The 27,300-nt window shown below is 42.9% G+C and overlaps 1 protein-coding gene across 1 annotated transcript in view; it reads left to right on the top strand.

The window, feature by feature from the left end:
- LOC147035879 (extracellular calcium-sensing receptor-like) overlaps window positions 1–21,694 on the top strand; it is a 46,384-nt gene extending 24,690 nt beyond the window's left edge. Inside the window, exons 7-9 of the mRNA XM_085846311.1 lie at window positions 14,468–14,591; window positions 16,760–17,146; window positions 20,934–21,694. Of these exons, the coding sequence (XP_085702437.1) occupies window positions 14,468–14,591; window positions 16,760–17,146; window positions 20,934–21,427 (1,005 nt within the window). The 3' untranslated portion in view covers window positions 21,428–21,694. The remainder of the gene's footprint in view (window positions 1–14,467; window positions 14,592–16,759; window positions 17,147–20,933) is intronic.
- Window positions 21,695–27,300: the final 5,606 nt, after the last annotated feature.

Here is a 27,300-nt window from a genome sequence, read left to right as displayed (position 1 = left end):
TGCTGTTGACTCCACCCTCTGCTATACCATCTGGTATCCCTCAGATTTGCAAGCAGCAGCCTCTTTACACTTTGCAAATCTGGATGAAATCACAAGCTTGTCCAACACATGGAACATGTCTTTCAATCCTGACAAATCTCACACTCTCACCACATCTCTCCAAAAGGACCATCTGGAACCCCCCCTCCCCCAATGTACTTTCTCAACAATCCTCTTGAATAAATCCTTTTGTTCAAACTTTTGGGCCTCACTATATGCCATGATATTTCCTGGGAAAGACACTTTTTAATGCTAGCTTCAAAAGCCAGTTGCCAACTGGGCATCTGTCATGCAAAGTCCTTCCTTGGCACACCTGAGCTTCTGACCACGTACAAAGCTTTCGTCCACAGCCTGTTGCAGTGCTGCTCACCCCTCTGGGCTGTTGTCCCTGCCTTTCAGCTTTCTTTGGCTTCATGTTGTGGAAACCAAGGCATTTTGGTTCATTGGTATCTTCCACGATCAGGCTGTCTTTGGGTATCACTCTCCCACCACAAGCAGGTCGCTGGTCTTTCTGTCTTCGATCATTTCCTCTCCGAACTCCCCCCCCCCACCCAATCTGTCCTGTCTGCTATCTGTCCTGCCCATATTTATGCAGGGTGCTCAAGGTCCGCCAGCAACCCCCTTCTGTTAAAACTACCAACATCAAGAATCACTGCTCACCTTCATTCTTTCATTCCACTTTTTCCCCATCTTTGGAACAAACTCCCACACTCTCTTCAATCCCACTCTTCCCTCAAGATCTTCAGCACTATCCCTTATCTTTCCCCATCAAAAACCCACGATCTTCTCTGCCCTTGTTCATCCACTCCAAACCCACCTCCTTCATATTCCCTGCTTTTCTTTACTGAAAGCCCCTGTATTGTCCACCTTGTTTCTCCCATGTACCCCGCCCCATCCCTCTCCTTTCCACAGATCTCTTAATGTTTCTTTTCCCCACTTTTTTGTTTTTCCCTCTCCCATCCCTCTTCTCTCTTGCTGCCCTTGTTATACGTTACGTGTGTTAGCTCTTTTACGAGTCTTAACATTGTACATAAAATAGATTAAAAAATAAATAAACACTTTTCCCTTTGTGTGGGTGGCCAAATTAATGTATTCCAGAATCAATGTATCACTGCAATGTAAGTATTAACATAATGCATGCCTTTTGTCAATAAATATTCATTAAAATAGACCCTCAGCACGAGATATTCATGGTGCTTCCATAAAAGGTTAGTGTCTTTGTGATCGTCATATTCATAAATAGTTAAAATTTTTCATAAATTACATCTTGGGACATCAAAGTGTGTATTATTGACTTTTTTTCATTTTCTTGGCTTTTTAAGGAGCGTCTGTGTGAATGGAGCATCTACGTATACATGGCACAAAATAAATGGTTAGGGGTGGGGGTCGGTTTGGGGAAATAAATGAGAAAACAAATGTATAAGGATCTTATGACAGAAAATCCACCCCCGACTCCGACCAGCTCTCTCTCTCCCACCCCCAGATAAATACCGATAGCTCCCCTTGACAGTTGTGAAAAATAAGGTGATTATCACCACCTACTGGATGGTAGACCCCATCACCATTTATGATGTGTTGCACATCTCTGAGTATTATCTGTTTTTCCAGTCGAGTGTGAGCATGCCTGCACGCCAATGTATATTTACTCCATACATGCCAGGCGAAAAGCAGAGTTATGCAATGGGTTCACTTCTGTCTGTCCATCTACAAAATCACCTTATAGTTGAGGAACAACTTATTTCAATCGAATGTTATAATTGGAGTAGGAATCAAATGACAAAGCTGTAGTTTTAAACACATTATCTCTGAATTTTTACCAACCACACATTGGCAGAGAGGAGTGAGATAATATTTTCACTCTGTCTGTCTATCTGGCAGTGAAACAAGATTGAAAATCATTCTAAAGCAAAAAAAACTTACTGTTTTAAGAATACCATAAAGGACACAAACAACAGGTACGAAGAACGAATGTAGCATATAAAATAAGGTGATGTAATAGCCACTGCATCAACGGTTATAAACTTCCGGAATTCATGTTTTTTTTTTTTTTACACGACCTTTACAATCTTTATTTTATTTAAATTAAATTATACACTTGAACACTGTAAATCGCCTTCCTACTGCTTTCAAAAACCCTCCAGTTTTGCAGTAGTTGGACATGCTAAATAAGGGGTGCATGAGACTGCTTCAATGGAGCTAAACTTCAGAATTTTTTTTTACAACTACTTTTAAAATAATTATTTTATCTAAATTTAAGTATATACTTGAAAACTGTGTGGGGTAAGGTGTTCCATGGTCTCTTTAATTACCCTCGCCAGAGGAGAGGGTATTGCATTTGTTTCCGTTTGTCTGTTTGTTTGTCTGTTGTGCACCGCTCCTTCCCAATTTCATATCCAGACGATGCATGACATCATCGCCAGGCACCAAGGAAGGAAGTACTCAGTTTGTTTTCTTGCTTCCTTGTTTGTCAGGGTGCTATCTCAGCCATCCTTTGAGCCAGGGAGCTGAAATTTGGGGACAAAAGTGAAGATGGGTTTTGAGAGAAATAGTATTTTGTTCTTTTTTGATTCATCAATTCATTGAATAATTACTTAATTATTATCAATTTATTAATACTTATTTCTTTTATTCCTCATCTGGGCAATATCTCAGGCACCTTTTGAGCAAGAAACCTGATATTTTGGCACGACAGTGAACAATTGATTTTGCTATAATAGTCTAGCAGCGTAGTCTGATATTTCAGATCAATTGTTCAAATTTGCATAAAAGCACCAACATGGCTGACCAAGGCACAATCTCGGGTGGCTCCATATCTAGAATTGTTCGGAATACATTATTCTACATGTGTACCAATTTTGGTGCTTTTATGCAAATTTGAACAATTGGTTTGCTATGCTGCAGTACTATAAAGGCTATTTATGAATTATCGATTAATCAATTATTCATTTTTTGATGAATTAATTTTCAAAAAGTTACAGATTCGGATGAAAGTGGTTGTTTTGGTATGTTATGAGCCAATTGATGAAGAAATTAATTATTTTACGATTACTATTTATTTATTTTAATTATGCAATTAATAAATTATTGTACACCGCTCCTTCTCAATTTCGTCTCTATGTGCTGCAAAGTGAGTATCATTTGTACACATTCACCTCAGAAATTAATCGATCCATCCCAATTCCGTCTCTACGTGCAGTAAGCCGGCATCGCCAAGTGCCAATGGCGCCCCAGCAACGTTGCTTGCTGGAGGATTTGTCATTACCATCGGCAGAGGAGAGGGCATTACATCTGGGTCTGTCTGTTTGTTATTTGGCAAACAACTTTATATTTTGACAAGTACAGTATGTTTAACGCTTCCATTTGTTTGTCTGCTTGCTCATCTTTAATCGCCTACACATCACAATTTTAAACCGATCTTCACAAAACTCTACCAAATGGTGGAGTTAGCGTCCAACAGAATCCTATTTGAGGTCAAAAGGTCATCACAGGCCAAAGGTCAAATTCATATTTCTAAAATCCTCAATTTTCATCCGATTGACAAAATTTGAAGAGCATTTGAAGCAGAATATCAGGACACTGATTTCAACCACCTAATATTTTTGTGGTCAACATAGACCAAAATTTATGAAATTGCTAATTTTCATCCAATTGACTTGAAATTTGAACAGGATTTTACTATCAGCTCTCTGAATTCAACCAATTAGTATTGAGGTCAGCATATATCAAAAGATCAACATAGGCCAAAGGTCAACAACTTAAATACAATTTCTAAAATGTTCAATTTTCATCCGATTTACTTGAAATTTTAACAAGCTTTGCATTTCATGTGAATTAATTCAACCACCAATTATTTTTTAGATCAAAAGTTCAATATAGTCCTCATTTATAAAACTGAGAGATTGGGTGAAAAACTATATATATGTATGTATGTATGTATGTATGTATGTATGTATGTATGTATGTATGTATGTATATATATATATATATATATATATATATATATATATATATATATATATATATATATATATATATATATATATATATATATACATATACAAATATATATATACATACATATATATACATACACATATATATATACATACATGTATATACATATACATATATATGTATGTATGTATGTATGTATGTATGTATATATATATATATATATATATATATATATATATATATATATTGTTGAAGATTTCTGCCCATTCGGCATGCACACGACCTCTTCAACCCAATCCAGGCTGCGTGTCCACCGAACGAGCAATCCAGTCGTAGCTTCCGGATCAACACCGAAACCAAGCATAAACGAAACAACGCCGAAACCCATCTATGGTTAACCACACCATAGATCAGCCAACTCTTCTGTACACACGCTACAGGGTCGATCGCCGAATTATTGATGCACCTAATTATTTGCAGACAGAAATACCGGGGATCTACACCTCAACGGAGCCTGCACGAAAATGAGCCGCTTAAGCAGCTCGTTCCGTTTGCGATTGCCGAGTGGTTATATATATATATATATATATATATATATATATATATATATATATATATATATATATATATATATATATATATATATATATATATATATCGCCAAGCCCCGTCAGACCCGATTATCTTATCGGTGTTAAAAACCAGCTAACATTCCGAACGCTCCATGGCAGTCAATGTGAGCAATGAATGCAACGAGCAGGTGACATTTAACAATGGGGAACATTTATTTGAACACAGGCATGCAATGAATGGGGGGGATGGGGAAAAAGACGCGAGCAAAAACCATCCATCCATCCATCGGGACCATACTCTGTGCAGAGCGTTGGTGCTGCCGAAGCAGTCTCCTTGGCTATTGGACACAATCCTGGACGGGTCGCCATTCCGACACAGGATACCAGCATGCTGGCACTCATTTTGCCGACCTCGGAAGGATGACAGGCAGAGTCAACCCCACCTGGTATTAATTCAATAGCCAAGGGGGATTTGAACTCAGGATCATGGGACCCCAAGCCTTCCACCCTGACCATAAACCCAACACCAGGCATGAGCAAAAACCGACAGCTGAGTTCTATTATGAAATGTAAAGCAAATACAACACAGGCATTTAACAGTTTCCTACTTATTAGACGGGCCCAGAAACACTCGTACGCACACACACACCCAAGAAATGGTGGCTGATGCCTTTAATAAGGACTTCAACTCAGAGGACAGATGAGCTGAAACCCAGAACTTATCTCGAACCTTTCCACCTCGTGTGGTCTTCAAGTTGCTCAGACCTTGGCTCCAGCGAGAGCGAGCTGGATCCAATCGCCGTAAGCCGCGATCCTTCCAGAGCTCCAGCGAATCCTCTCACGCTTCCAAACACGTGCTGGTGAGACGAGGCACCGATCCTTCCCGTCGATGCGTCACTTCTTCGAAGAACCACCTCCAAGATGAGGCCAAGGAGTCGCACCAAGCCGGGAGCCGAGCGGAGAACAAAGAGCTCCGAGCCGAGCAACCAGCTCAACTCACTTCCGATGAACAAAGCCTCTCACAACATGAACCAAGAACAAGAAGCACCCACCAGCAGCTCGAGCCGAGCAACCAGCTCAACTCTCTCCCAATGAACAAAGCAGCCGACTCTCTTCGACGAACCAAGCCAAAGCCCAAAAAGCGAAGAGCCAAGCAGAACCCGAAGGCCTGCTGAAAAGCCAAGCCGAAGCAAAAAGCTCTCCAAAAAGCGTTCTCCCAAACCCAAGGCAAGCAGAAGCCGAAGCTTACTCAACCAGCCCTCTCTTCTGAACAAAGCAGAGGATCTCTTCCTTATCCTCCTCTGCCCCTCCCCCTGGCGTGACTCATCCCCCGTGCTCGCACTACGGCGGGTGGAAGCGAGTTGCTTCCGTCATGAATCACGGGATGGGAGGGCTCTTCTTCCTCTTTGCAGAAGAGGGGAAGGGGCGTCTTCCTTTGTGTTGTGATCGCTCCCTCACTATTAAATTAAATTACAGTGCACTTAATCGATTGCTGCCCATTAAACAATGGAAGGTAAGCTATCTATGGAACATGCACTCGTTGAGATAACTGAGCTAAGGGAACCTGTATGTTGAGTGTGATCAAATTCAAAATTCATAACAATATATACATCCTGGTGTTGGTGCAGTGGTTAGGCCTAAGTCACATTTGCTCTACGGCGAGGATACGGCAGCCGTACGCCCTCTGAATTGACAGAAATGCGCAGCGGCTGCAGAGTTTCTGCGGTGGCCTCAGGGTGGCCCTATGCCATTTTGTTATCTTTTACAGGCCGTAAGGTCGCTGTGGAATTATAACGCGGAGTTATAACTTTTTTCATTTCTACGTTCGCCGCAGCAATTCGACAATCCGAAACAAAAAAACTGGTAAAAAAAAATTTAAAAAATTAACCCACTTGTTACCGTCCGTCTGGCCGCACGTTCGCCTTAGGGTCCCCCTGCGGTCCCCTTGCAGGCACCTTGAGGCTACTTTTCATCTGCCTTGAAAATTCTATGGCCGCCGCAGGGCCCCCTTAAGGTCACCGTGCTACATCAAATCAAAGACCGTATGGCAACCCCACGTTTTCGGTCTTCACAAATTCGAAGACCTAAGGCCTAAGTCACATTTGCTCTACGGCGAGGATACGGCGGCCGTACGCCCTCTGAATTGACAGAAACGTGCGGTGGCCGCAGAGTTTCTGTGGTGGCCACAGGGTGGCCCTATGCTGTTTGGCTATATTTTACAGGTCGTAAGGTCACCGTGGAATTATAACACGGAGTTATAACTTTTTTCATTTCTACGTTCGCCGTAGCAATTCGACAAGCCGAAACAAAAAAAATAGTAAAAAAAAAAGAAAAAAAAAGAACCCACTCGTTACCATCCGTCTGGCTGCACGTTCGCCTTAGGGCCCCCCTGCGGTCGCCTTGCGGTGGCCTTGCGGGTACCTTGCGTCTGCCTTGAAAATTATATGGCAGCCGCAGGAACGCCCTAAGGTCACCGTGCGACATCAAATCAAAGACCATACGGCACCCCCACGTTTTCGCTCTCCACAATTTATAAATACGCCGTGCGGCTCCCCGAAAAATAAAACCATATGTGACGGCTACATTGAGTGACCGTGGTAATACTGCGACCACCATATAATTGCGATTGGCCGTAGATTTTGGAGACCCCACGGCCGCCGTGTCAAATGTGACTTAGGCCTTAGTGCAGCGGCTGGGGATCCAAAAGGTCCTGAGTTCAAGCCCGGTTGGACCACTGAATTAATAAACCAGGAGGTTGACTCAGCCTGTCATCCTTCTGAGGTCAGAGAAGTGAGTACCAGTGTACTGGGCCCGGTGTATACCCCGGTTAGAATAGGTGTACCATATCCCTGTGTCGTAAGAGGCTACCAGGGTTGCGTCAGGAAGGGCATCCGGCGTAAAACCTGTGCCAAATCAATATGCGGATCATAACGGATGATCCGCTGTGGCGAACCCTGACGGGAGCAGCTGAAACAAGAATATATATATATATATATATATATATATATATATATATATATATATATATATATATATATATATATATATATATATATATATATATATATATATATATATATCGTATCTCATAAAGTTGTGGATGAGTTGGTTTGGTGACAAGACCAAGCCAATTCGATTCAGATCCAGTGCATCAGTGGGATACAAAACGTAAACTGTTCAGCTTGGCAGAGGTACGTGCTCTACCAAATGCAGTTCTACTTTGTTCTGTTTTACCAAGTGTCACTCCAAGAGTGATTTTTCATTTGTCTGTTTGTTTGTTTGTTTGTCTGTCTGTACAGAACATGATTGTTCTTCTTTGCAACTGCTTGTTGGATTGAGACAAAATTTTCACTGGAGGAGTGACTAATGTGGAATGTTGTAATGGTAATTGTGATGTCATAGGTCACGTGGTGTGGCAGCCATGTTGGAATAAAGGAAAAACTTTGGACCTCTGTCTCTAAAACAGCACAAAGGAAAAAATTGTAATTTGGCACATGGGAAGTACTCCTCATAGGTAATAAGTATGATTTTTTTTATAATGTCATAGGTGTATACATAGAATGCGATATCCAATCGGTATGAAAAATTTTGAGGGTCATTTCGGGATAAATTGGTCCACAGAAAAATAATTGATGATGGCGTTAGTCACATTGTTCAGCAGCCATATTGTATTTTTTTTAAAACCTTCAAAATTCTTCTTCTCTGAAACGGCTGAACAGATCGAAGCAAAACTTTACAGGTGTGACTGCCTATCCATGAGGAACAAAACGTTCACACATATGACATCAAAGGTCATATGGTTTGGTAGCCATATTGGATTTATCCTAAACCCATAAAAATCTTCTTCAGAACAGCTGGACAGATTGAAGTGAAACAACACACAAATGTTCCCCAAGGCTTGGCAGCCATATTGGATTTAGCAAAAATCTTTTATAAATAATTATTTATCTTGAACCGCTTCATCGATCGACGTGAAACTTCACAATTATGAGAAAGTATTGATGGGGAATACATGTTTTAAATTTCAACCTGATCGGATACATGATATAGCAGCCAGAATAATTACTTTTTTCATCTGGGTTCTGTGTTTTTATTTTTTGAATAAGGCTCACTTACCTGTGCATGGATGGGTTTGAGGGTAGAGGAGTAGCAGCTGAAATGCGAATCCCATCCAGATTCCTCCTGACGACTTCATTTTTGCTTTTTGCTTGTTCGGGTTCCTTCTGATGACTCCAATGCAGTACTGAACATACAGCACTTGGTCTTTTTTATTTTTGTATACCTTGTCGAGGCTCGTACGAGAGCGAACACACAACTCACAGAAGGGGGCATGAGACAAGAGGGGCGGGAGTGGGAGCGACAAAACAGTGGGGAACAGACACATTAGGTGAACTGTGGAAGGGAGAGGGATGGGGATGGGACGGGGAACATGGTGAAGAGAATATGGACATTACAGGGACTTTCAGGAAGGAAAGCAGGGGAATTGAAGGAAGTTGGCTTGGGTGGATTATCAGGGGTAGAAAAGATCGAGGATTTGGATTGGGGATGATAAGAGGTGGTGGTGAACAGCTGTTTTGAAAGCCTGGAGGGAAGAATGGGAATGAATAGAGTGAGGAAATTTATTCCAAAGGTGGGAAAAAAAGAGGAATGAAAGAATGAAGATGAGCAGTGATTCGTGATTTTGGTAGTTTTAACTTTAACTTTAACAACAGAAGGGGGTTGTTGCCGGACCTTGAGCGCCCTGTGGAAATATGGTGGGACAAATCGCAGAGAGAGCAGGGGGGGGCAAGGCTGGTGAGGAGTGGGTAGAAGACAGAAAGACCACCGACCAACCTGCGGTGATTTAGTGAGAGGCCCAAAGACTCAGCTTCATTGCGGGAGATGCCAATGATCCTAAATGCCCTGGTTTCGACAGCGTGAAGCCGAGAAAGGTGGGACGCAGGAGCACAATCCCAGAGGGGAGAGCAGTACTCCATCAGGCTATGGACAAAAGCTTTGTAAGTGGTCAGGAGCTCAAGAGGGCCGAGGAAGGATTTTGCACGATGGAGGATTCCCAGTCTGCGACTGGCTTTTGAGGCGAGGTTGGAAATGTGACTTTACCAGGATTGGTCATGGCAGATAGTGAGACCCAGAAGCTTGAAAGAAAAGACTTCTTCCAGAGGATTGTTGAGAAAGTGGATGGGGGGGGTTTTCTAAACGGTCCTTTCGAAGAGACAGTGAGAGTGTGAGATTTGTCTGGATTGAAAGACATGTTCCATGTGTTGGACCAGTTTGTGATTTTATCCAGATCTGCAGTGAGCGAAGAAGCTGCTGCTTGCCGGTCTGAGGAATGACAGATGGTACGGCAGAGGGTGGAGTCATCGGCAAAGAGAAATAGAGGATTTTCCAGAGAGTCGGCGAGATCATTGATGAAAACCAGAAAAAGAACAGGGCCCAGAACGCTACCTTGAGGAACTCCAGCCTGCACAGGAAGAGGGGATGAAAGAACTCCATTTAGGGCCACACGTTGACTGCGACAGTAGAGGAAGTCTGCAAGCCATGAGTGGAGATGGCCTTGAATACCATGGGAAGAGAGTTTGGTGAGTAGGGCAGGGTGCCAGACTGTGTCAAAAGCACATGATATGTCCAGGGATATGGCTCGGATTTCCTGTCTGGCATTGAGGACCTCCATCCATTGATGGGAGAGCAGAAGCAGCATATCCAGGGTAGAGTGACCTGGTCTGAAGCCAAATTGATGATCGGAAATCAAGCCATGTGAGAAGAGGAAGAATTTCATGTCTGAAGCGATGATGGATTCCATAACCTTTCTGATGATTGGGAGAAGGCTGATTGGTCTGTAGTTACAGGGATCTGTTTTTGCACCTTTTATGCAGGGCAGTGATGTTAGCAGATTTCCAAGCAGATGGCAGATGACCTTGGGCAAATGAGAGGGTGAATAGAACAGAGAGAGGGTGAGTAAGAGCAGAAGAGCAGGCTTTGAGGACACGTGGGCTGATGCCGTCTGGACTGGTTGCAGAAGCTGGGTCGAGGTTTGACAGCAAGCTCTCCACCTTGTCAGGAGAAAAGGACACAGAGTCCAGGAACAGTTGGGTGCGACTGGGTAAGGTGGGTAGAGAAAGTAATGAGTTTAGAACACAAGATTTAGCTGCAAACACTGAGTTTAGACATTCAGCTTTATCACGCGCGGTGTCAGCAGTGCGGCCATTTGAGGTAAGGGAGGGATGGAGGGGGAACATACACCAGAAACAGATTTGATTAAACGCCACCAGGATTTTGAGGAGGGAGAGAGGTTTGAGAGTTCAGACTTGAGATGAGAAAGATGTTGTTTTCTGGCTCTCCTGAGGGTAGATAACCACTTGCTCCGAGATTTGTGGAAGGAACTGAAATTGCCCTCTGTTGGGTTTGCTTTCCATGAGGCAAAGGCAAGTTGTTTCAGGACAACTTCCTCACCACAAGCTTCAGTAAACCAAGGGCGGGAGGAGGGGTAGGACAACTAAACACGAGAGGGGATAAATCTGTGCATGAGGCAGAGCAAGTTTCTTTGAAAGAATTCCCAGGATGAGTTGATGTTTGAGAAAGTAGTGATAGGATACCAGTCTGTAAGTTTGAAGGCTGCTCTGAGAACCTGCCAGTCGGCTTGAGTGAAATGCCAGACTCGACAGCGGTGAGGTGGTTCTCTGATAACAACCAGAGAGATGTCCACTTTGACAAGGACGTGGTCAGAAGAACCGATTGGAGCGGAGAAAAGAGCAGCAGGTATTGTCAGGGAAATTTGTCAAAATCAGATCCAGAAGAGATGGAGTACCATTGGTTGAGAAACTGACCGATTGAGTCAGTCCTAATGAGTCGCAGAAAGCTTTTGCTGACGTGCCATGACAGGTGAGAGAGGTACCCACACATAGCCAACTGGCGTGATGACAATGAGAGAGAGAGAGAGAGAGAGAGAGAGAGAGAGAGAGAGAGAGAGAGAGAGAGAGAGAGAGAGAGAGAGAGAGAGAGAGAGAGAGAGAGAGAGAGAGAGAGAGAGAGAGAGAGAGAGAGAGAGAGAGAGAGAGAGAGAGAGAGAGAGGTCGGAGAGGTCGGAGAGGTCGGAGAGGTCGGAGAGAGAGAGAGAGAGAGAGAGAGAGAGAGAGAGAGAGAGAGAGAGAGAGAGAGAGAGAGAGAGAGAGAGAGAGAGAGAGAGAGAGAGAGGTCGGAGAGGTCGGAGAGGTCGGAGAGGTCGGAGAGGTCGGAGAGGTCGGAGAGGTCGGAGAGGTCGGAGAGGTCGGAGAGAGAGAGAGAGAGAGAGAGAGAGAGAGAGAGAGAGAGAGAGAGAGAGAGAGAGAGAGAGAGAGAGAGAGAGAGAGAGAGAGAGAGAGAGAGAGAGAGAGAGAGAGAGAGAGAGAGAGAGAGAGAGAGAGAGAGAGAGAGAGAGAGAGAGAGAGTTTTGATGAGAAGATAGAAGATGGACCATGTTTTCGGATAGTGAAGTGTAGATGGAGTCATCACTGTTCGGTGGACGGTACAGTACACATATAAACATGAGGTGGGAGTGGAGGGGAAGCCGTAGCCAGAAGTATTCCTGGGGGTGTGCGGGAGTGAGAGCATTGCATGGAGAGTGACGAATAGAGTCTTTGATGAAGAGAGCAACACCTCCACCAGGACGAGGCTCAGGTCTCTCATACCGGAGGAGGGAGTAACCGGGGAGAGATACTTTTGAATCAGACACGTCTTGGGAGAGGAAAGTTTATGTTTGACAGATTATGTCTGGTTTGTCAGTGGCAACCTGTATGGAAAGATCTGAAAGGTTTGAGTGAAGGCCCTGGATATTTGAGGTCCACACTTTTAATGAAGAGGTAAGGGAGGAGGCTTTGGGTGCAGGGGGTGGAGGGGCAGGGGGAGGGTAGGACAAGGGACGAGGGGGGGAGGTAAGGAGGTTGTTGAAATAGTGTGGGGTATTGCAGAATAGCTAGGGGAGGGGCCGAATCTTCTTCTTCTTCTTTCGGCTGCTCCCGTTTGGGGTTGCCACAGCGGATCATCCGTATGATCCGCATAGTGATTTGGCACATGTTTTACGCCGGATGCCCTTCCTGACGCAACCCTGGTCGCCTCTTACGACACACAGGGATATGGTACACCTATTTTTAACCGGGGTATACACCGGCCCAGTATACTGGTACTCATTTCGCCGACCTCAGAAGGATGACAGGCTGAGTCAACCCCCTGGTGTATTAATTCAGTGGCTCAACGGGGCTTGAACTCAGGACCTTTTGGATCCCAAGCCGCTGCCCTAACCACTGCGCCAACACACTAGGCTAGGGGAGGGGAGGCCGAATGAGGAGGAGAAAAGGCTCTGTGGAGCTGGGGGAGAGGGGGACAAGAGACAAGAAAGAAGGCAGTTGAGGATTTGAGGAGGTGGAGTGAAGATATGGAGGTGAGAGGGCAGTGGAGGGAGGCAGCTTGGTGGATGAGAGGGGGGGCAACTTTGAGAAGGATGAGTGAGGGGGGATGAAAGGTGGGAGAAAGGTGAGGTGGGAAGTGAGAGAGGTGAGAGGGAGGCTTGGAGGGAGAAGAGTGGGATGGTTGCTTTGAGAGTGAGAGTGAGGGGTGAGGGGTGAGGGAGGTGAGTTGGCACTGAAGTTGAAAAAAAAGAATGGTTGATGGAAAACAAACATTCATAGCAAACTGTGGTTTTTAAAAAGTTTTAGGTCAGAAATGCGATTTAACATAATTCTTGATGGATGCAATGAAGGCGAATTCAGAGAATGGAGAGAAGAAGCGCTGTAATAGTTGGATTTTTTAGGCAAGGAATGAAGGAGAGGTCGAAATGAGAGCAGTCTGTTAAAATAGCAGAAGAGTAATGCATTATGAAACAGTAAAGAGTACCACATGTGTGAGATAGGAAGATGAAGCATTATAAGATCGTTTTGTTGTTAATATTAATGTTTGAGAGAGTTTTCAACAGATTAGGTCATGGAAGTGTAGAAAAAAATCGAGGAAGAAGACGAGGAGGAAGATAAGAGAAAGAAGAAGAAGAATCGGGAGAGGGTCAGCGTGTTGTTGTTGTTGTTGGGTATTTTTTTTTTTTGAGATAAGAAAGAGATTAGTGGGGAGAATGGGGGATGTTATGAAAGTAGGGAGGATGAAAATTGAAGGTAATGGGGAGAAACAAACAAAAAAAAAACAACAAAAAAAAACGATCGAACACCGAGTGGAGCCAGTAGGCCTCAAGCCTAGGCCAAGGCCTCAACCACACGGTAAGAATGTCGACAAAAATACTCACAAAATAGCACGATTTTTGAAACAAAACCGAACTAGGAACACACAGTAACATGTAGGTGAGAAAATTAAACAGTTAAAACGGGGCAGATAACGACCGGAAACTTAACTTTGAGAACGTCAGCAGAGAGCCCCGAAGGAGACCTCTCGTCGCTCCAGACCCGGAACCGGAAGTGACTTGATTTGATTTGATTTGATTTGAAGTGAATTTATTTTAAACCCATTCTGAATTCAATTGAATAATAACAAACGTCATGGGTCAGGGTGAGGTGTCTGATAAAAGCGTGGATGCATCAAAGTGGGACATCTTGGCACCCGGTCATCAATGTTATAGGTCATCAGTTATAAAGAGGCAGCTCTAATTATGTCTTTCATTAATTTTGTAACGCACCAGTACACAAACGCCACACAAAATACACGACACAAAACAACACTGGCGAGGGTCTGCAATCTCTTATTGGTCTTTTTCTTGTTATGATTGTCATCAATGTCTACACATCTGGAAATAAAATTATTTCTGTTCTTTGCTGTGTGCTCCTGTTACACTCGTGATTTTATTTTTATTGTTTTGTTTTTGTGATTATTGCACATGAAGCTCTTTTTTGTCTTAATTGATACATGCAATATATTGTGTCATGTTTCAGGTCCCTCAATCCGTGTGCAGTGAACCATGTAAGCCTGGGATGCGTAAAGTCGTACAGAAAGGGCAACCAGTGTGCTGTTTTGATTGTATTACTTGCAATGCTGGTGAATATTCCAATTTAACAGGTACAGTAAAAAACGTTTGGCACTTACAATCTTGTTGCAACATATATTTCACCTGCATCTTGTACAAAGCAGCCAGCCCCTGTGTTATACCAACAGTTATTTGCAGTTGGCTTATTGGAAGCTTTTCCTGCTCTATCAGCTATGCTTTTCAGCAGTGTGAATCTGACAACCTCAATCAGCAGGTGCTGAAGGGGCTTCGAGATATGAGACCTATTGGATTATTTTCTGTTTTTATATATTTTTAATAATAAAGTAAATATTGGCTTATTAATGATAAAAGTAAGGATTCAGGAATCGGACCATATAACTGGCACTCATTGACTTTATCTTTTCAATAGTGTTGCTTCCTTCACAGCTGAAAAAATGGAAGGGGGGGTGGGGGGAGGGGTAACGGATCAAATGTTAGTACAACATCATGAACAAAACATTTAAGACTGCTATTGGAAGCCTCCCATCTGCATCCATTCCTGAGGATTATCATTATCATCCACCTATCCACTTATGTGATGAACCTTTGAAGCACTCATCAGGGAATACCATTGCCATGAAGGGGTGTACCTAGTCTGCAACGACGTTTAGGTTTTCAGCAACTCAATTATGCTTGAAATTGGCACTGTTCATGTGCTATTGCTGAGGTATCAAATAGTAATTTAAACTTAATTTTCATGATTTAGACGAGAGAGTGGCAATTTCAATGTGGTTTACCATAATCATAGTTTGTTTCTGGATACAAATCAGACATGAAATATAGGAAATATGAGAAATATCCATGGATGCGAGGAGTCGAGCTCCTACAATGTCTTGTTTATACAACTGAGTGGCAGCAGTCATGCAAGTTGTGCAATTTCTGTTGTGGCCCAAGAACCAAAGAAACAATAGATTTTAACAGCCCTCATAACTCTCAACCCTATCCCCACTCCGTCAAACATGATTAATGGTAAATATCTTCATTCCAAACGCTGATTTTAAACATATCCTGCATCCAAACCAGATATGGTGTCTTCCTCAGGAAAGTCTATCTGGTACATCGGGATCCCACGTAAATATAGCTGGCACAAGCTTTATGTATTTTCACGCCATCAAGATGGCGTTTGTCGAAAAGTTGCTAACCATTACTTTGTGGGTAATGACGCATGGCATCGTCTTTCTATTTGCAGAAATCTATTAAATATATAATCATTAATCAAGCCAGAAAAATTCAAAGGAGGCACTCCCACAAGGTTCAAAGTCCACTAACTTCAGTGATGGTCAAGGGTTTGAGTAGCACACGTCCGTCTACAGTTCAGGCCTTGCAACGCTCCACATCATCTGGAAGATGCAATGTTGGCAGCTGTAAAATCTCAGCCCACTGGGTGAGCTTAGAAAGTGCTCCAACTCTTTTGTTGTGCAGAGGCACACCCCTTTCTCTTCGCTACTTTTTCAAATATTGTGAATTATTTTGGAATCTTTGCGCTATTTCATTTAAAAATCCATTTCTCACACACATGGTATATGTTAGCTTGTCCTGATGGCCGCTGTTGCTCGGCGTTTCTCCACATGAGTGCAAATAATTCTGGGATGGATTGCGCGATTTCTAAAGTCCCGTATTGTTCATTTCACACTGAATTATCTGGTTGTTTTTCTTCTTGAAGCACTCTTTTGCTGTGGAATGAATTGCAACTCTGTATATAAAGTAATAAAGTCATCTCACAAAGATCTGTCGTTGACAAATGTTTTTCGAAAGTTCGGGCAACCTAATTTTGTAATAAAATAAATGCATAAGTAAAGACCAAAAAAATACTATTATCTCAGTAAACTTCATCTGAAGTACAATTCCTCTGAACAAAACTAAGCAGTAAGATAAAAAAAAAAATTCTGAAAGTGAGTTATTATTGATTTGCAATTAAAAAATGTTGATAGTGGACGTAAACTTTGATGAGAAAAAGTTAAGGTGTAAAGGTAAAGTGTTGACCTTCCAACCACCCATCAGACAGGATTCTGAAGATGAGCTATTGTTTAATACCCATATTCCACGAACTGTGTCATTTGCATACATTGCAAATGAAGATTGGCAATCTATATTTATGCAATGGAGTCAATCAAGTTTTGAACAAACATTCACAGTGTATCAAGCAATAAGCCATGTAGAGGGTTTCATTAATCATTTACTTGTTCATGTATTTTCTCAGATTCCTATAATTGTCATCGCTGTCCTGAAAACTTTTGGTCCAACTCAATATTTACTTCATGCATTCCTCTACCTGAAGAGTACTTGACTCTCTCTCATCCACTCTCAGTTACCCTGATGTGCTGTGATTCGTTGGGTATTGCATTCACTATTTGTTTTGGGGTAATTTTATGGAAACGCAAAAAAATATCACAGCAGCGATCCTCAAAGCACAATGATGCCTTGTTTCTCACAGCTTTAGGAGTTTGTCTTGGAACCAGTGGAGTTTTCTTTGGCAAACCAACAAACCACACTTGCCGAATAAGAGAAGCGATTGCATGTCTCTCAATTACACTTGTACTTTGTAATCTAATATGTAAAGTGCATAAAATTGGAATTGATTCACAAGGTGAGTGAAAGATTTACATTTTCATTATGGAGTAAATTATAGCGAGCTGGACAAATATATATATATATATATATATATATATATATATATATATATATATATATATATATATATATATATATATATATATATATATATATATATATGCCGTAAACACTCCAATATTGCAGGGGTTCGGGTCATATAAAATATGGCAATTGTTAAAACAACAAATGTGGAAACCATGTGCCAATGGGTAGAGGGGGAAGGGAGGGGAGAAGGCAAGGGAGGGGAGATGGGGAGGGGAGGTGAGAGGGGGAGGGGAGGGGAAAGGGGGGTCATTTCCTGGACTTCGAGAAAATATCGAGGAAGATCATTGGCAGCCAGAAATAAACACATCACAATTGACACAAAGAAAAAAAGATTTAACATCTCTTTGCCCCCCTGTTGTTTTAGTAATTTTGCTGTGTGGAGTTGAAGGGCTTGCCCATATTTATTTCAACTAAAATTGCCACCAGTCTCTAATCAGCCACCCTTGATCAAATCGCAAAATAAAGTTAGGTTCAAGTGTATGCCATTGTGCACTGTACTTTTGCAAAGTTTGAACAAAATGAGACCACGCATATCTGAGAAATGGTTGGGGACCAATTTAAGTCACAAAATGGCCGCTAGTCAGCCATCTTAGACCTGATCTCGAAACAAAATGACGTGCTTATGCAAGCCGTCATTCATTATCAGTGTGTCAAGATTGAATAAGATCATTAAATGCATGTCAGAGAAATGCTTGAGGACGTGTTCGATACAGGGTTTGTTGTTTACAACTAAAATGGCTGCCACTCGACAAGTCGACTGTCTTTGATCATATTGCAAAATAAAGTGAGGTGCCCATGTATGCCATCATGTACTGTGCTTAGCGAAGTTTTAACAAAAGTGGCCCATGTATGTCTGAGAAATGGTTGGGGACACATCTAATTAAGAAATTGGCTGCCAGTCAGCCACCTTGGACCTGATCTCGAAACAAAATGAAGTACGTATGCAAGCAATCATTCTTTATCCGTGGGCCAGGTTTGAACAACATTGATAAACGCATGTCCGAGAAATGGTTGAGGATGTGTTCAACATCGGGGTATTTCTCAACTTAAATGGCTGCTAGTGGGCCATCTTTGATAGCTTCACGAAACAAAATGATACGCTTATGTATACCATCATGTGTTGTCTCTTTGCCAAGTACGAATAAAATCGGTTCATACATGTCCGAGATATGGTTGCAGACGCATGCATCCATGGACACTTAAATCGAAAGCAAATCCCTAAGCCCCCATTTCGGACTGAGTCCAATGGGGTCTAATAAACACGTGTGTGTGTGTGTTTTTACACACACACACACACACACACAAACACACACACAAACACACACACACACACACGGTATATACCAGAAGTGGCCCTTCTGACATAATAATTACAGCAACATGACAAACTTCATGTGTATGTGCATCACATCGCCTCCAATGTTGGATGGCTTCAGTGAGCACTCTCAGTTCTTTTATAAACTAATATATAAAGGTCACAAATGAAGGAAAGTTTAGTTGTGGACCATGGTTTCGGCCTATTTTAGACCTATCAGTTTGACACACCACACAATCATTTACATGTTACCATGAAAACAAATACTTTATTGGTGACTTCGCTTGGTATGCAGCAGAACAGAGGCAATGTTTTGTGTGGGGGCTAATATGTGATTCTTTGTTTGTTACAACCATTGTTTGTCACAGTTGCCGTTTTGGCTGTTGTGGGATGCAATGTTTGCCTTGCTGTTTCACTAAGTCAGGGGTTATATTGCATTAGTTTTCCACATTTCATGGTCACAAATAAATGATTGTGTGGTGTGTCGTCCTGAAGAGCCACAAAAATGGCAAAACCATGGTCGATGGCTCCACTGTCTTTTGTTTGTGACCTGTAAAGCTCAGTTTATAATATATTCAGTGTGCCCACGAAAGCCACTTGGCATTGCAGGTGATGTGGTGCACATATGCCTGATGTTTATATCATGTTCGTGTTCTTATTGGGATCGAAGGGCAGTTTATGGTTTTGTTATTCTTCCTGATTGCTACCCCACCTCCTGTTTGGTGTGCAGCATGGCAGAGACAATGTTATGTGGGGCAAATGACCATTGTTGCTCACAGTTCATGCAGCTTCAGGTTGTTGTGGGACATGTTCTGTGCCTTGTCACTTCACCAAGCCAGGGGGTGTATTGTATATCTGGAACAATAACAAAGAGATATGCACACTCACCTATGTGTTGCCTAACCTGGGTTCTAATCTTTTCCCAGATGTATAAATTGTCACCCAAGTGTTTTGCGTGCAGGTTGAGTGATCAACACACATGCTGTCCCTCATATTGATGTTACATCGAGTGTCTCATATGCTGGTATTTATTTGTGGACATTAAATCTCTCACAGTGTCCTTCACAAAGTTGAGGTGAGTTATCATCGGCACACTGATATAATTCCAAATTTGTTTGCAGCTATCAGCACTGTCTCTGTAAAGACAAAGGTTAAGTTTTCTTCCAGCTGACATAAAGCACCACTTTATCATAAGGCTCAGCAATGTCCTTCTGAGTGGGCACTGTGTGAAAAACATGTCTGTTCTGCAATGGATATGTTCAACAGCCACATTATCACACGGAGTGAATAACTGCCTGTGAGGCCTTTGTGGAAAGTCCAACCGTACCCCTCTCCAGTTTTTCAACTTGGTAGATATATTCTGGTCTTGTTTGTAAGCTCAGGAAAGGCAAAGAAAAGACCCCTGAATTTGCAATTGAAATATTTCTCGACAGGGATGTAAAGATGATGCTATCAATCCAACCATCCCTGTTTGGAAAGACGGTTCACACCCACATTCCAAAGGAACATACCTACACCGAAAAAAAATTGCAATGTTAATTCTGACAAACAATGTTTGAAACTAATATTCTCCATGTGATAACTATTATCCTTATAATCAATTAAACTTGGCCCCTTGCAACACCTTTTATTAGCCCCATTGGATGAAGTCTGAAACGGCGGCTTATGGATTGGGTCTTGTCCGTCCGTGTGTCCATTCGTCCATCCGCAGCCACATGTTTGGAACAAATTGTTCAAACTTTGCAGAAAGACATTACATGATGTGACACATAAGCACATCATTTTTTTTAGATTCAATCAAAGATAACCGACTGGCAGCCATTTGACCTCTAAAAATACGATGTTGAGCACATCCTCAACCATTTATCGCACATGCATTTAACATCTTTGGCAAACTTGGCACACAGATAACGATGACTCGCATATGCACGTCATTTTTTCGAGATCAAGATGGCCGACCGCAACCGTTTCACGGACATGTATGGTCTTAGCCCGATTTTGTTCAAACTTGGCACAAGCACAGTACATGATGGCATACACTTCCACCTCACTTTATTTTGCAGTCTCATCAAAGATGGTTGACTGGTATACTGGTGGCCATTTTAGTTGTAAATAAATATGGGCTAGCTCTAACTCCTTACAGCAATATTACTAAAACCAAGGGGGCTATGATATTTTATGTCTTTTTCTCCTTGTTTTACTATAATAATCAATATAACCATTATCATCTATCTTTTGGACCTTCCTGTTTGGAAAGGTGGTTCACACCTACATTTTATCTGTTGCCATAAAACCCCCAAAGTGTAGAATATAATCAATTTTGAGAAACAATTTCAAAATATATAAAGTACTCTTAAAATAAGATTTAAACTGCTGAATATATCTTCCTGGTGTTCCACAGTGCTCAAAAACTCGAAATCATTCTTTATTATCTGCATCATGAAAATGAAGCAGACAACAGTGGTGTTGATGTGTATATTGCCACAATTGATCATTTGTGGTGCATGGATATTCTTTGGCAATTCAAAGTTAACTGTTAACTCTGAGGCCCAACCTGGAGTGATAATTTTGGAGTGTTCTGGTGCATCGTACACCTGGCCTCTTGTCTCTCTGTTTTACTTGTGCTATTTAACTATATTTTGTTTGTTCTTGGCAATCAATTCCAACACCGAGAACATGATGCTGGTTATCAATGAACCCAAGTTCATCTCTTTCAACATGTTTGTGTTCATGTTGATCGGCCTTGCATTTTTTCCAGCTTATTATACCACTAAAGGAAAATTTGCTGTTGCAACAGAAGCCTTTGCACTCATTGCTATATCTTATAGTGTTCTAGGATGTTTGTTTTTGCCCAAATGTTACATCGTTATGAAAAATTCCCCAACTATAAATTAAGAGACTGCTACAATACAAAATTGTTTACTGGAAGTTTTAAACACTTTTCTCGGAAATAAATATATTTGCTTATGTTATAATCAATCAATTAAACGACTCAAGGAAAATTCAAGCTGCTGTACATTCTCCTTGAAATAAGCTTTGTTTTTTGTCACAATCATGATGTAATACAGTTTATCATGTTGTTAAGCTGGTCAAATTATAAGTTGTATTCTCATCATGCTAATTGCTTATGTAAAAGGTGGGAGAAAGGGAAATAAAACTTTGACGTGATCCAACCTGGAGAGTCGGCTTCGAGACGTTCCTCCTGCTACGATTATGTGAGGGATGTTGAAAAGTATTCTTTTTTCTCCAAAACAGGTAAATGAAACAAAGACAGATACTGACATCAATATTTATTCACCATGTGGACATTTATTTTTTGTATAAGTTATATAGTCGACGCTCATGTAAGAGTGAGTACACTGAATGAATAAGGATGTAACAGAACAAAAATAACGGCAGAGAGATGGAGAGGGGAAGGGGGGACACCAACAGCAGAGCCGAAGGCCAAACCAGAGGGAGGTGGACAAACAATGGGTGTGGAGAGGAATGGGGAGAAAGAAATGATTCATTTTCTGGACAAGATGGATACAGAAGGAAACTCATGGAAGGGAAAAACTGGAAAATTTGAAGGAAGAGGGAATAGGGTGGGGTGGGGTTAATGAGAGTAGAAATGATCATGGTTTTGGATTGGGGACAATGTGGGATTGTCGTGATCAACTGTCTTGAAAACATGGAAGCGAGAATGACATTGAAGAGAATTTGGAAGATGGTTCCACAGTTAAAAAAAAAGAGGAACAAATGAGTGGAGGTGAGCGGTAATTCTTGATTTTGGTAGTTTCACCAGAAGCGGCTTTTTTGGTGGGCCTTGAGCACTCTGCAGAAATATATTGGGGACAGAACACAGACAGAGCAAGGAGGGGGGGGTGGAGAAGACCAGAGAGGAGATCGTAGAAGACAGAAAGACCACCGACATGCCTGTGGTGAGAGAGTGACAGAACCAAAGAGTCAGCTTCATCACGGGAGATACTACTGATCCTAAATGCCTTGGTTTCCATGGCGTAAAACCAAGCAAGGTGTGATGCAGTAGCCCTACCCCAGATGGGGAAAGCAGGACTCCATCAGGCTGTGGGTGAAAGCTTTGTATGCGGTTCGGAGCTCAGGTATTCAAAGGAAGGGCTTTGCATGACAGAGGATTCCCAGTCGGCAACTAGTTTTGGAGGACAGTTTGGAAATGTGGCTTTCCCAGGAAAGATCATGGCAGTGAGTGAGGGCCAAAAACTTGAATGAAAAGACTTATTTAAGGGGATTGTTGAGAAAGTAGATGAGGGTGTTTTCCAGATGGTCCTTTCGGAGAGACATGGTGAGGGTGTGAGATCTGTCAGGATTTAAAGACATATTCCAAATGTTTGACCAGCTTGTGATTTTATACATATCTGCAGAGTGTGAAGGGGCTGCTGCATTCCAATCAGAGGAATGAGAGATGGTACGCAGAGGGTGGAGGAGGAGGAGATTGGGACCATACTCTGTGTTGAGTGTTGGTGCTGCTTTAGCAGTCTCCTTTTCTGGTGGGCACAATCCTGGACTGGTCGCCACTACAACAGAGGATACCAGCATGCTGGCACTCATTCTGCCGACCTCGGAAGGATGACCGGCCGAGTTAACCCCACCTGGTATTAACTCAACAGCTAAGCAGGATTTGAACTCAGGACCCTTGGATCCAAAACCCGCCAAGAGGGTGAAGTCTTAAGCAAACAGATAAAGAGGATTTTCCAGTCTGAGAGATCATTGATGAAAACCAGAAAAAGAACAGGGCCCAGAACGCTACCTTGAGGAACTCCAGCCTGGACAGAGAAAGGAGATGAGAGTCATTAAGAGCCATGCGTTCACTGCAACAGGAGAAGAAGTCTGTGAGCCATGAGTGGAGATATCCTTGGATACCATAAAAATAGGCAATTCAATCCATTGATTGTATCAATGTTTTTAGTGGCTATATTAACAATTTCCTGAATTCGATATTTCCAAGAATTTTTTTTTTTTCGAATTCCAAGTCGAGGCTCGTGCAACAACGAACACATAGAAACATATAACAAGGCAGGAGAAAAGAGGAACAGCAGAGGGAAGCACAAAATAGTGGGAAACAAAGACAATATGATATATATGGAAGGGAGAGGGATGGGGCAGACTACTTGTTGTAAACAACATGGATATTACAGGGAATTTCATGAGGGAAAACATGGAATTTGAAGGAGGTGGGTTTGGGGTGAATTAATGGGAGTAGTAAAGATAAAGATTTTGGATGGGGGAAGACATGAGATGGTGGTGAACAGCTGTTTTAAAGATCTGGAGGGAGGAGTGGGATTGAAGAGAGTGTGGGAGTTTGTTCCAGAGGTGCGAAAAAAAGAAGAATGAAAGAGTGAAGGTGAGCAGTGATTCTTGATTTTGCCAGATTCACCAGAATGGGTTTTTGGCAGACCTTGAGCGCTTTGAACAAATATAGGGGTTGGGGGGAGGGCAAAAATCAGTTTTGGCATGACATCAGTGTTCAGGTTTAGACCCTATTTTGCTGTCGAAATAATCCCAGGTGGGTTGACACAGCCTCTCATTCTTCTGAAGTCGGCAAAATGAGTGTACCAGCTTCCTGGTAATGGGCAAGGAGGGGGCACAGCATCAATGGCATCAGTGGCATCAGTGGCATCCACTGCATCAGTGGCACAGCCATGCTAACAGAAATTATGCAACCAGTAGCTATGGGTTGCATACAAAACAACAAAACTCCCATTTATTTTAATTTTTTCTCTTCATTCACTGCCAATTTCTGAGCTGTATCTCGGAGCCAGCTGGGACTTTTGGAATAAAATTTTGCATCAATATTAATTGCACTAAAAGTATGCAGGGTTGAAATATTTGACCATGACCTAATTTTAAGCTCATGAGCAATTATACACAATTTAACATTTTTCGCCATAATTTGAGTAAGGTTTTTTTTGTTTGTTGTTGTATATAGTAGTTGTCGAGGCTCGTATGAGAGCTAAAACACAGAAGGCACGACAAGGGGCGCAGGAAACGAGAGGAGAGGGAATAAATAAGAATTCATAAGAGGAATAAATCAAAGCATAGTCATGAAAACAAATCAAAGCATGATGTAACGAAACGTGAGGTCATTTACAGCCGATTGTCAAGGCGGCTCTACACACAAGTACAAAAATTGACAAGGGGAAAATACAAAACAGAAAAAAAATCCCTCTCTTTATTCTGGCACTTAGCTTTTTCCAGAGATGCTCTTTTAGAGCTTGATGATCGAAGATTAAGATTATGTGATTATTATGAGATTAAGGATTCGCCACTCCTTAGGTGTCATTTCCCTGGTCTCTGTTTATGCTCTGACTGAGGCGAGTGATCTCACCGTGAAGGATGCATTCTACGCCACGCTCGAGTGTGTGGTTAATACGAGATACACTTCTAGTCTTGGGGGATTTCAAAGCATCGACTGGAACTGATAGGGATGGTTATGAGGTGTGTGTTGGTCCCCATGAGTCAGGACCTATGAACCAGAATAGCACTAAGTTTCTTGACTTTGCAAGAAGTCATGGACTTAGGGTGGCTGGTTCATGGTTTCAGCGCCCACAAGCTCATCGCTGGACTTGGTATTCCAACGCTGGCGGTGTGGCAAAGGAGATTGACCATGTCCTCATTGACGGTCGTTGGAGGATGATCCAGAACTGCAGGGTCTACCGGAGTGCTCAGTTCCTCAATACTGACCACAGGCTTGTTGTAGCAACTCTACAGCTGCACCTTAAATCCTGGAGAATGGTACCATCCCAGCCTAGGCTGGATGTTGGCAAGCTCAGGGATGAGAGAGTAGCTGAGGAGTTTGCGAACAGGCTGAGTGGACACTTGGGGGGTCTGGGTGCTTTGGGGGGTCCTGAAGAGTTGTGGAGTGCCTTCAAGACCACCGTCCTTGATGTTGCCGGTGGATGTCTTGGAACTCACCGCAGGGCAAAGAAGAATTTTGTCTCTCAAGGGACACTGGATACCATTGACCAGAGTCGCAGGGCCAGGCTGAATGGCAGAGCTGAGCTGTTCAGGGAGCTGAGGCGTAAAACTGTACTTGCACTGAGGGTGGACAAGGAAGCCTATGTGCGAGGAATCTGTGAGGGGGTAGAGCATCACCTGTGAACAGGTGATTCTCGTCCCACTTACAGGGGAATTTGCGCATTGCGTTCATCCAAGCCCATCCCTCGGAGCACTGCAGTTAGAGCAGAGAGTGGTAGGCTCTTGACAGAGGAGTCTGAAGTGAAGGCCCGCTGGGCCGGTTATTTGAGTGGTTGTACCAGGCTGATCCCCCAGCTGTCAAGTTGGACGTCAAGGGTGTTACAATCCCTGTTGCTGACCCTCAAATAAACTGTGATCCACCTTCACTTGTGGAAACACGGGCTGCAGTGAACCAGATGAAACAGGGCAAAGCTTCAGGGATCTGTGGCATCCATGCTGAACTTCACAAGGCTGGTGGAAATGCTTCACTCGTGTCGTTGCATGCAGTTCTGTGCTCTGCCTGGAACACAGGCATCATCCCAACTGATTGGAAGAGGGGCCTTGTTGTTCCTCTCTGGAAAGGGAAGGGTGATCGCCAAGACTGCAACAACTACCGAGGGGTGACGCTGCTCTCAGTCCCGGGCAAGGTCTTTGCTCGGATAATTCTTGAGAGGGTTCGCCACCATCTGCTTGAGCACCAGCGTCCAGTGCAATCAGGCTTTACACCAAAGAGGTCAACGATTGACAGTATCCTTGCTCTTCGTGTCCTCACCAAACGCAGACGCAGATACAGATCCTGCTCACCAGACTCTGACCAAGGATCTGAGACGGAGACTTAATTCCTTTGGTACCAGGTCTCTTCGGAGAATCCTTGGCTATTGCTGGTCGGATTTTGTATTGAGCAGCATGCAGCAGGTTGACCAGCATCTCAAGGAGATGGGCACGGGCCTGGCATCTGCCTGGGGGAAGGCTAGACGGAGGCTCCTGGAGTACCGGCGGAAAGTGGACGCAGCAACACGCTGTTCTGGTACATGCTCCCATACCTGACCTGAACAACAGTTTGAGTCAATGGTTCGATGGAGGTGCTGTATAATGGACGTGTCCATCAGGTAAAGTTTTTATCGCTTAATATATTGTGTTTGTTGGGTCGATGGAGGAATTTCATAGTAAACGTCGGATTGCATGGAGTAGCATGGTCCATAAATGAGCAAGGGACATGTCGATGTAATTTCTGCAGGGAAACTGTCAGCTTAAATTGTTACGTGTCACCACATTTGGGGGGGGGGGTGCAGGGGGTGGCTATGCTGTGTTAATTTGGTAGAGTTGAACAATAACTTCTCCCAGTATGTGGTTACCCCCATGACCTTTTCCGGTGTTTTTCACTTTCAAGACTGGCGATAAAAAAGGAATCACATCCTTAGAACAACAACAACAACCGGGCCGAACATTCCGAGCAGGAAAAAACCCTGCCTCCAGGAATGATAACTACCAAACCACACCCCTAGGGTGGATGATAGATTGGCGTGACGTCAGAAGGTTGGGGAGAGAAGCGAGTGCGGACATGCCAGTTGGAAGAGAAGGGCATTGCGGTTGCTTCTCCTCGACACGGTGAAGAAGGCTGAGCTATTCTCGTGTACGTGCTTTGTGAATTTTCCCGTGTGTTTGGAGCAAGACGCCAGCCATTATATTACTGTTTTTCTGACTCGCGAAGTTCTACATTTATGAGGGGGAGAGGAGAAAAGAAGATGAGGTACCTCTCTCAGCAATAACTCAGCATGATCCCGTTGTGTGTTTGA

The sequence above is a fragment of the Eptatretus burgeri genome, chromosome 1, assembly GCF_056783735.1.
Source record: "Eptatretus burgeri isolate ZD-2024b chromosome 1, Ebu_testis_v1, whole genome shotgun sequence".
Classification (NCBI taxonomy): domain Eukaryota; kingdom Metazoa; phylum Chordata; class Myxini; order Myxiniformes; family Myxinidae; genus Eptatretus; species Eptatretus burgeri.
The sequence above is the reverse complement of the archived record's forward strand: the minus strand, read 5'-3'. Positions and strand labels throughout refer to the sequence as shown.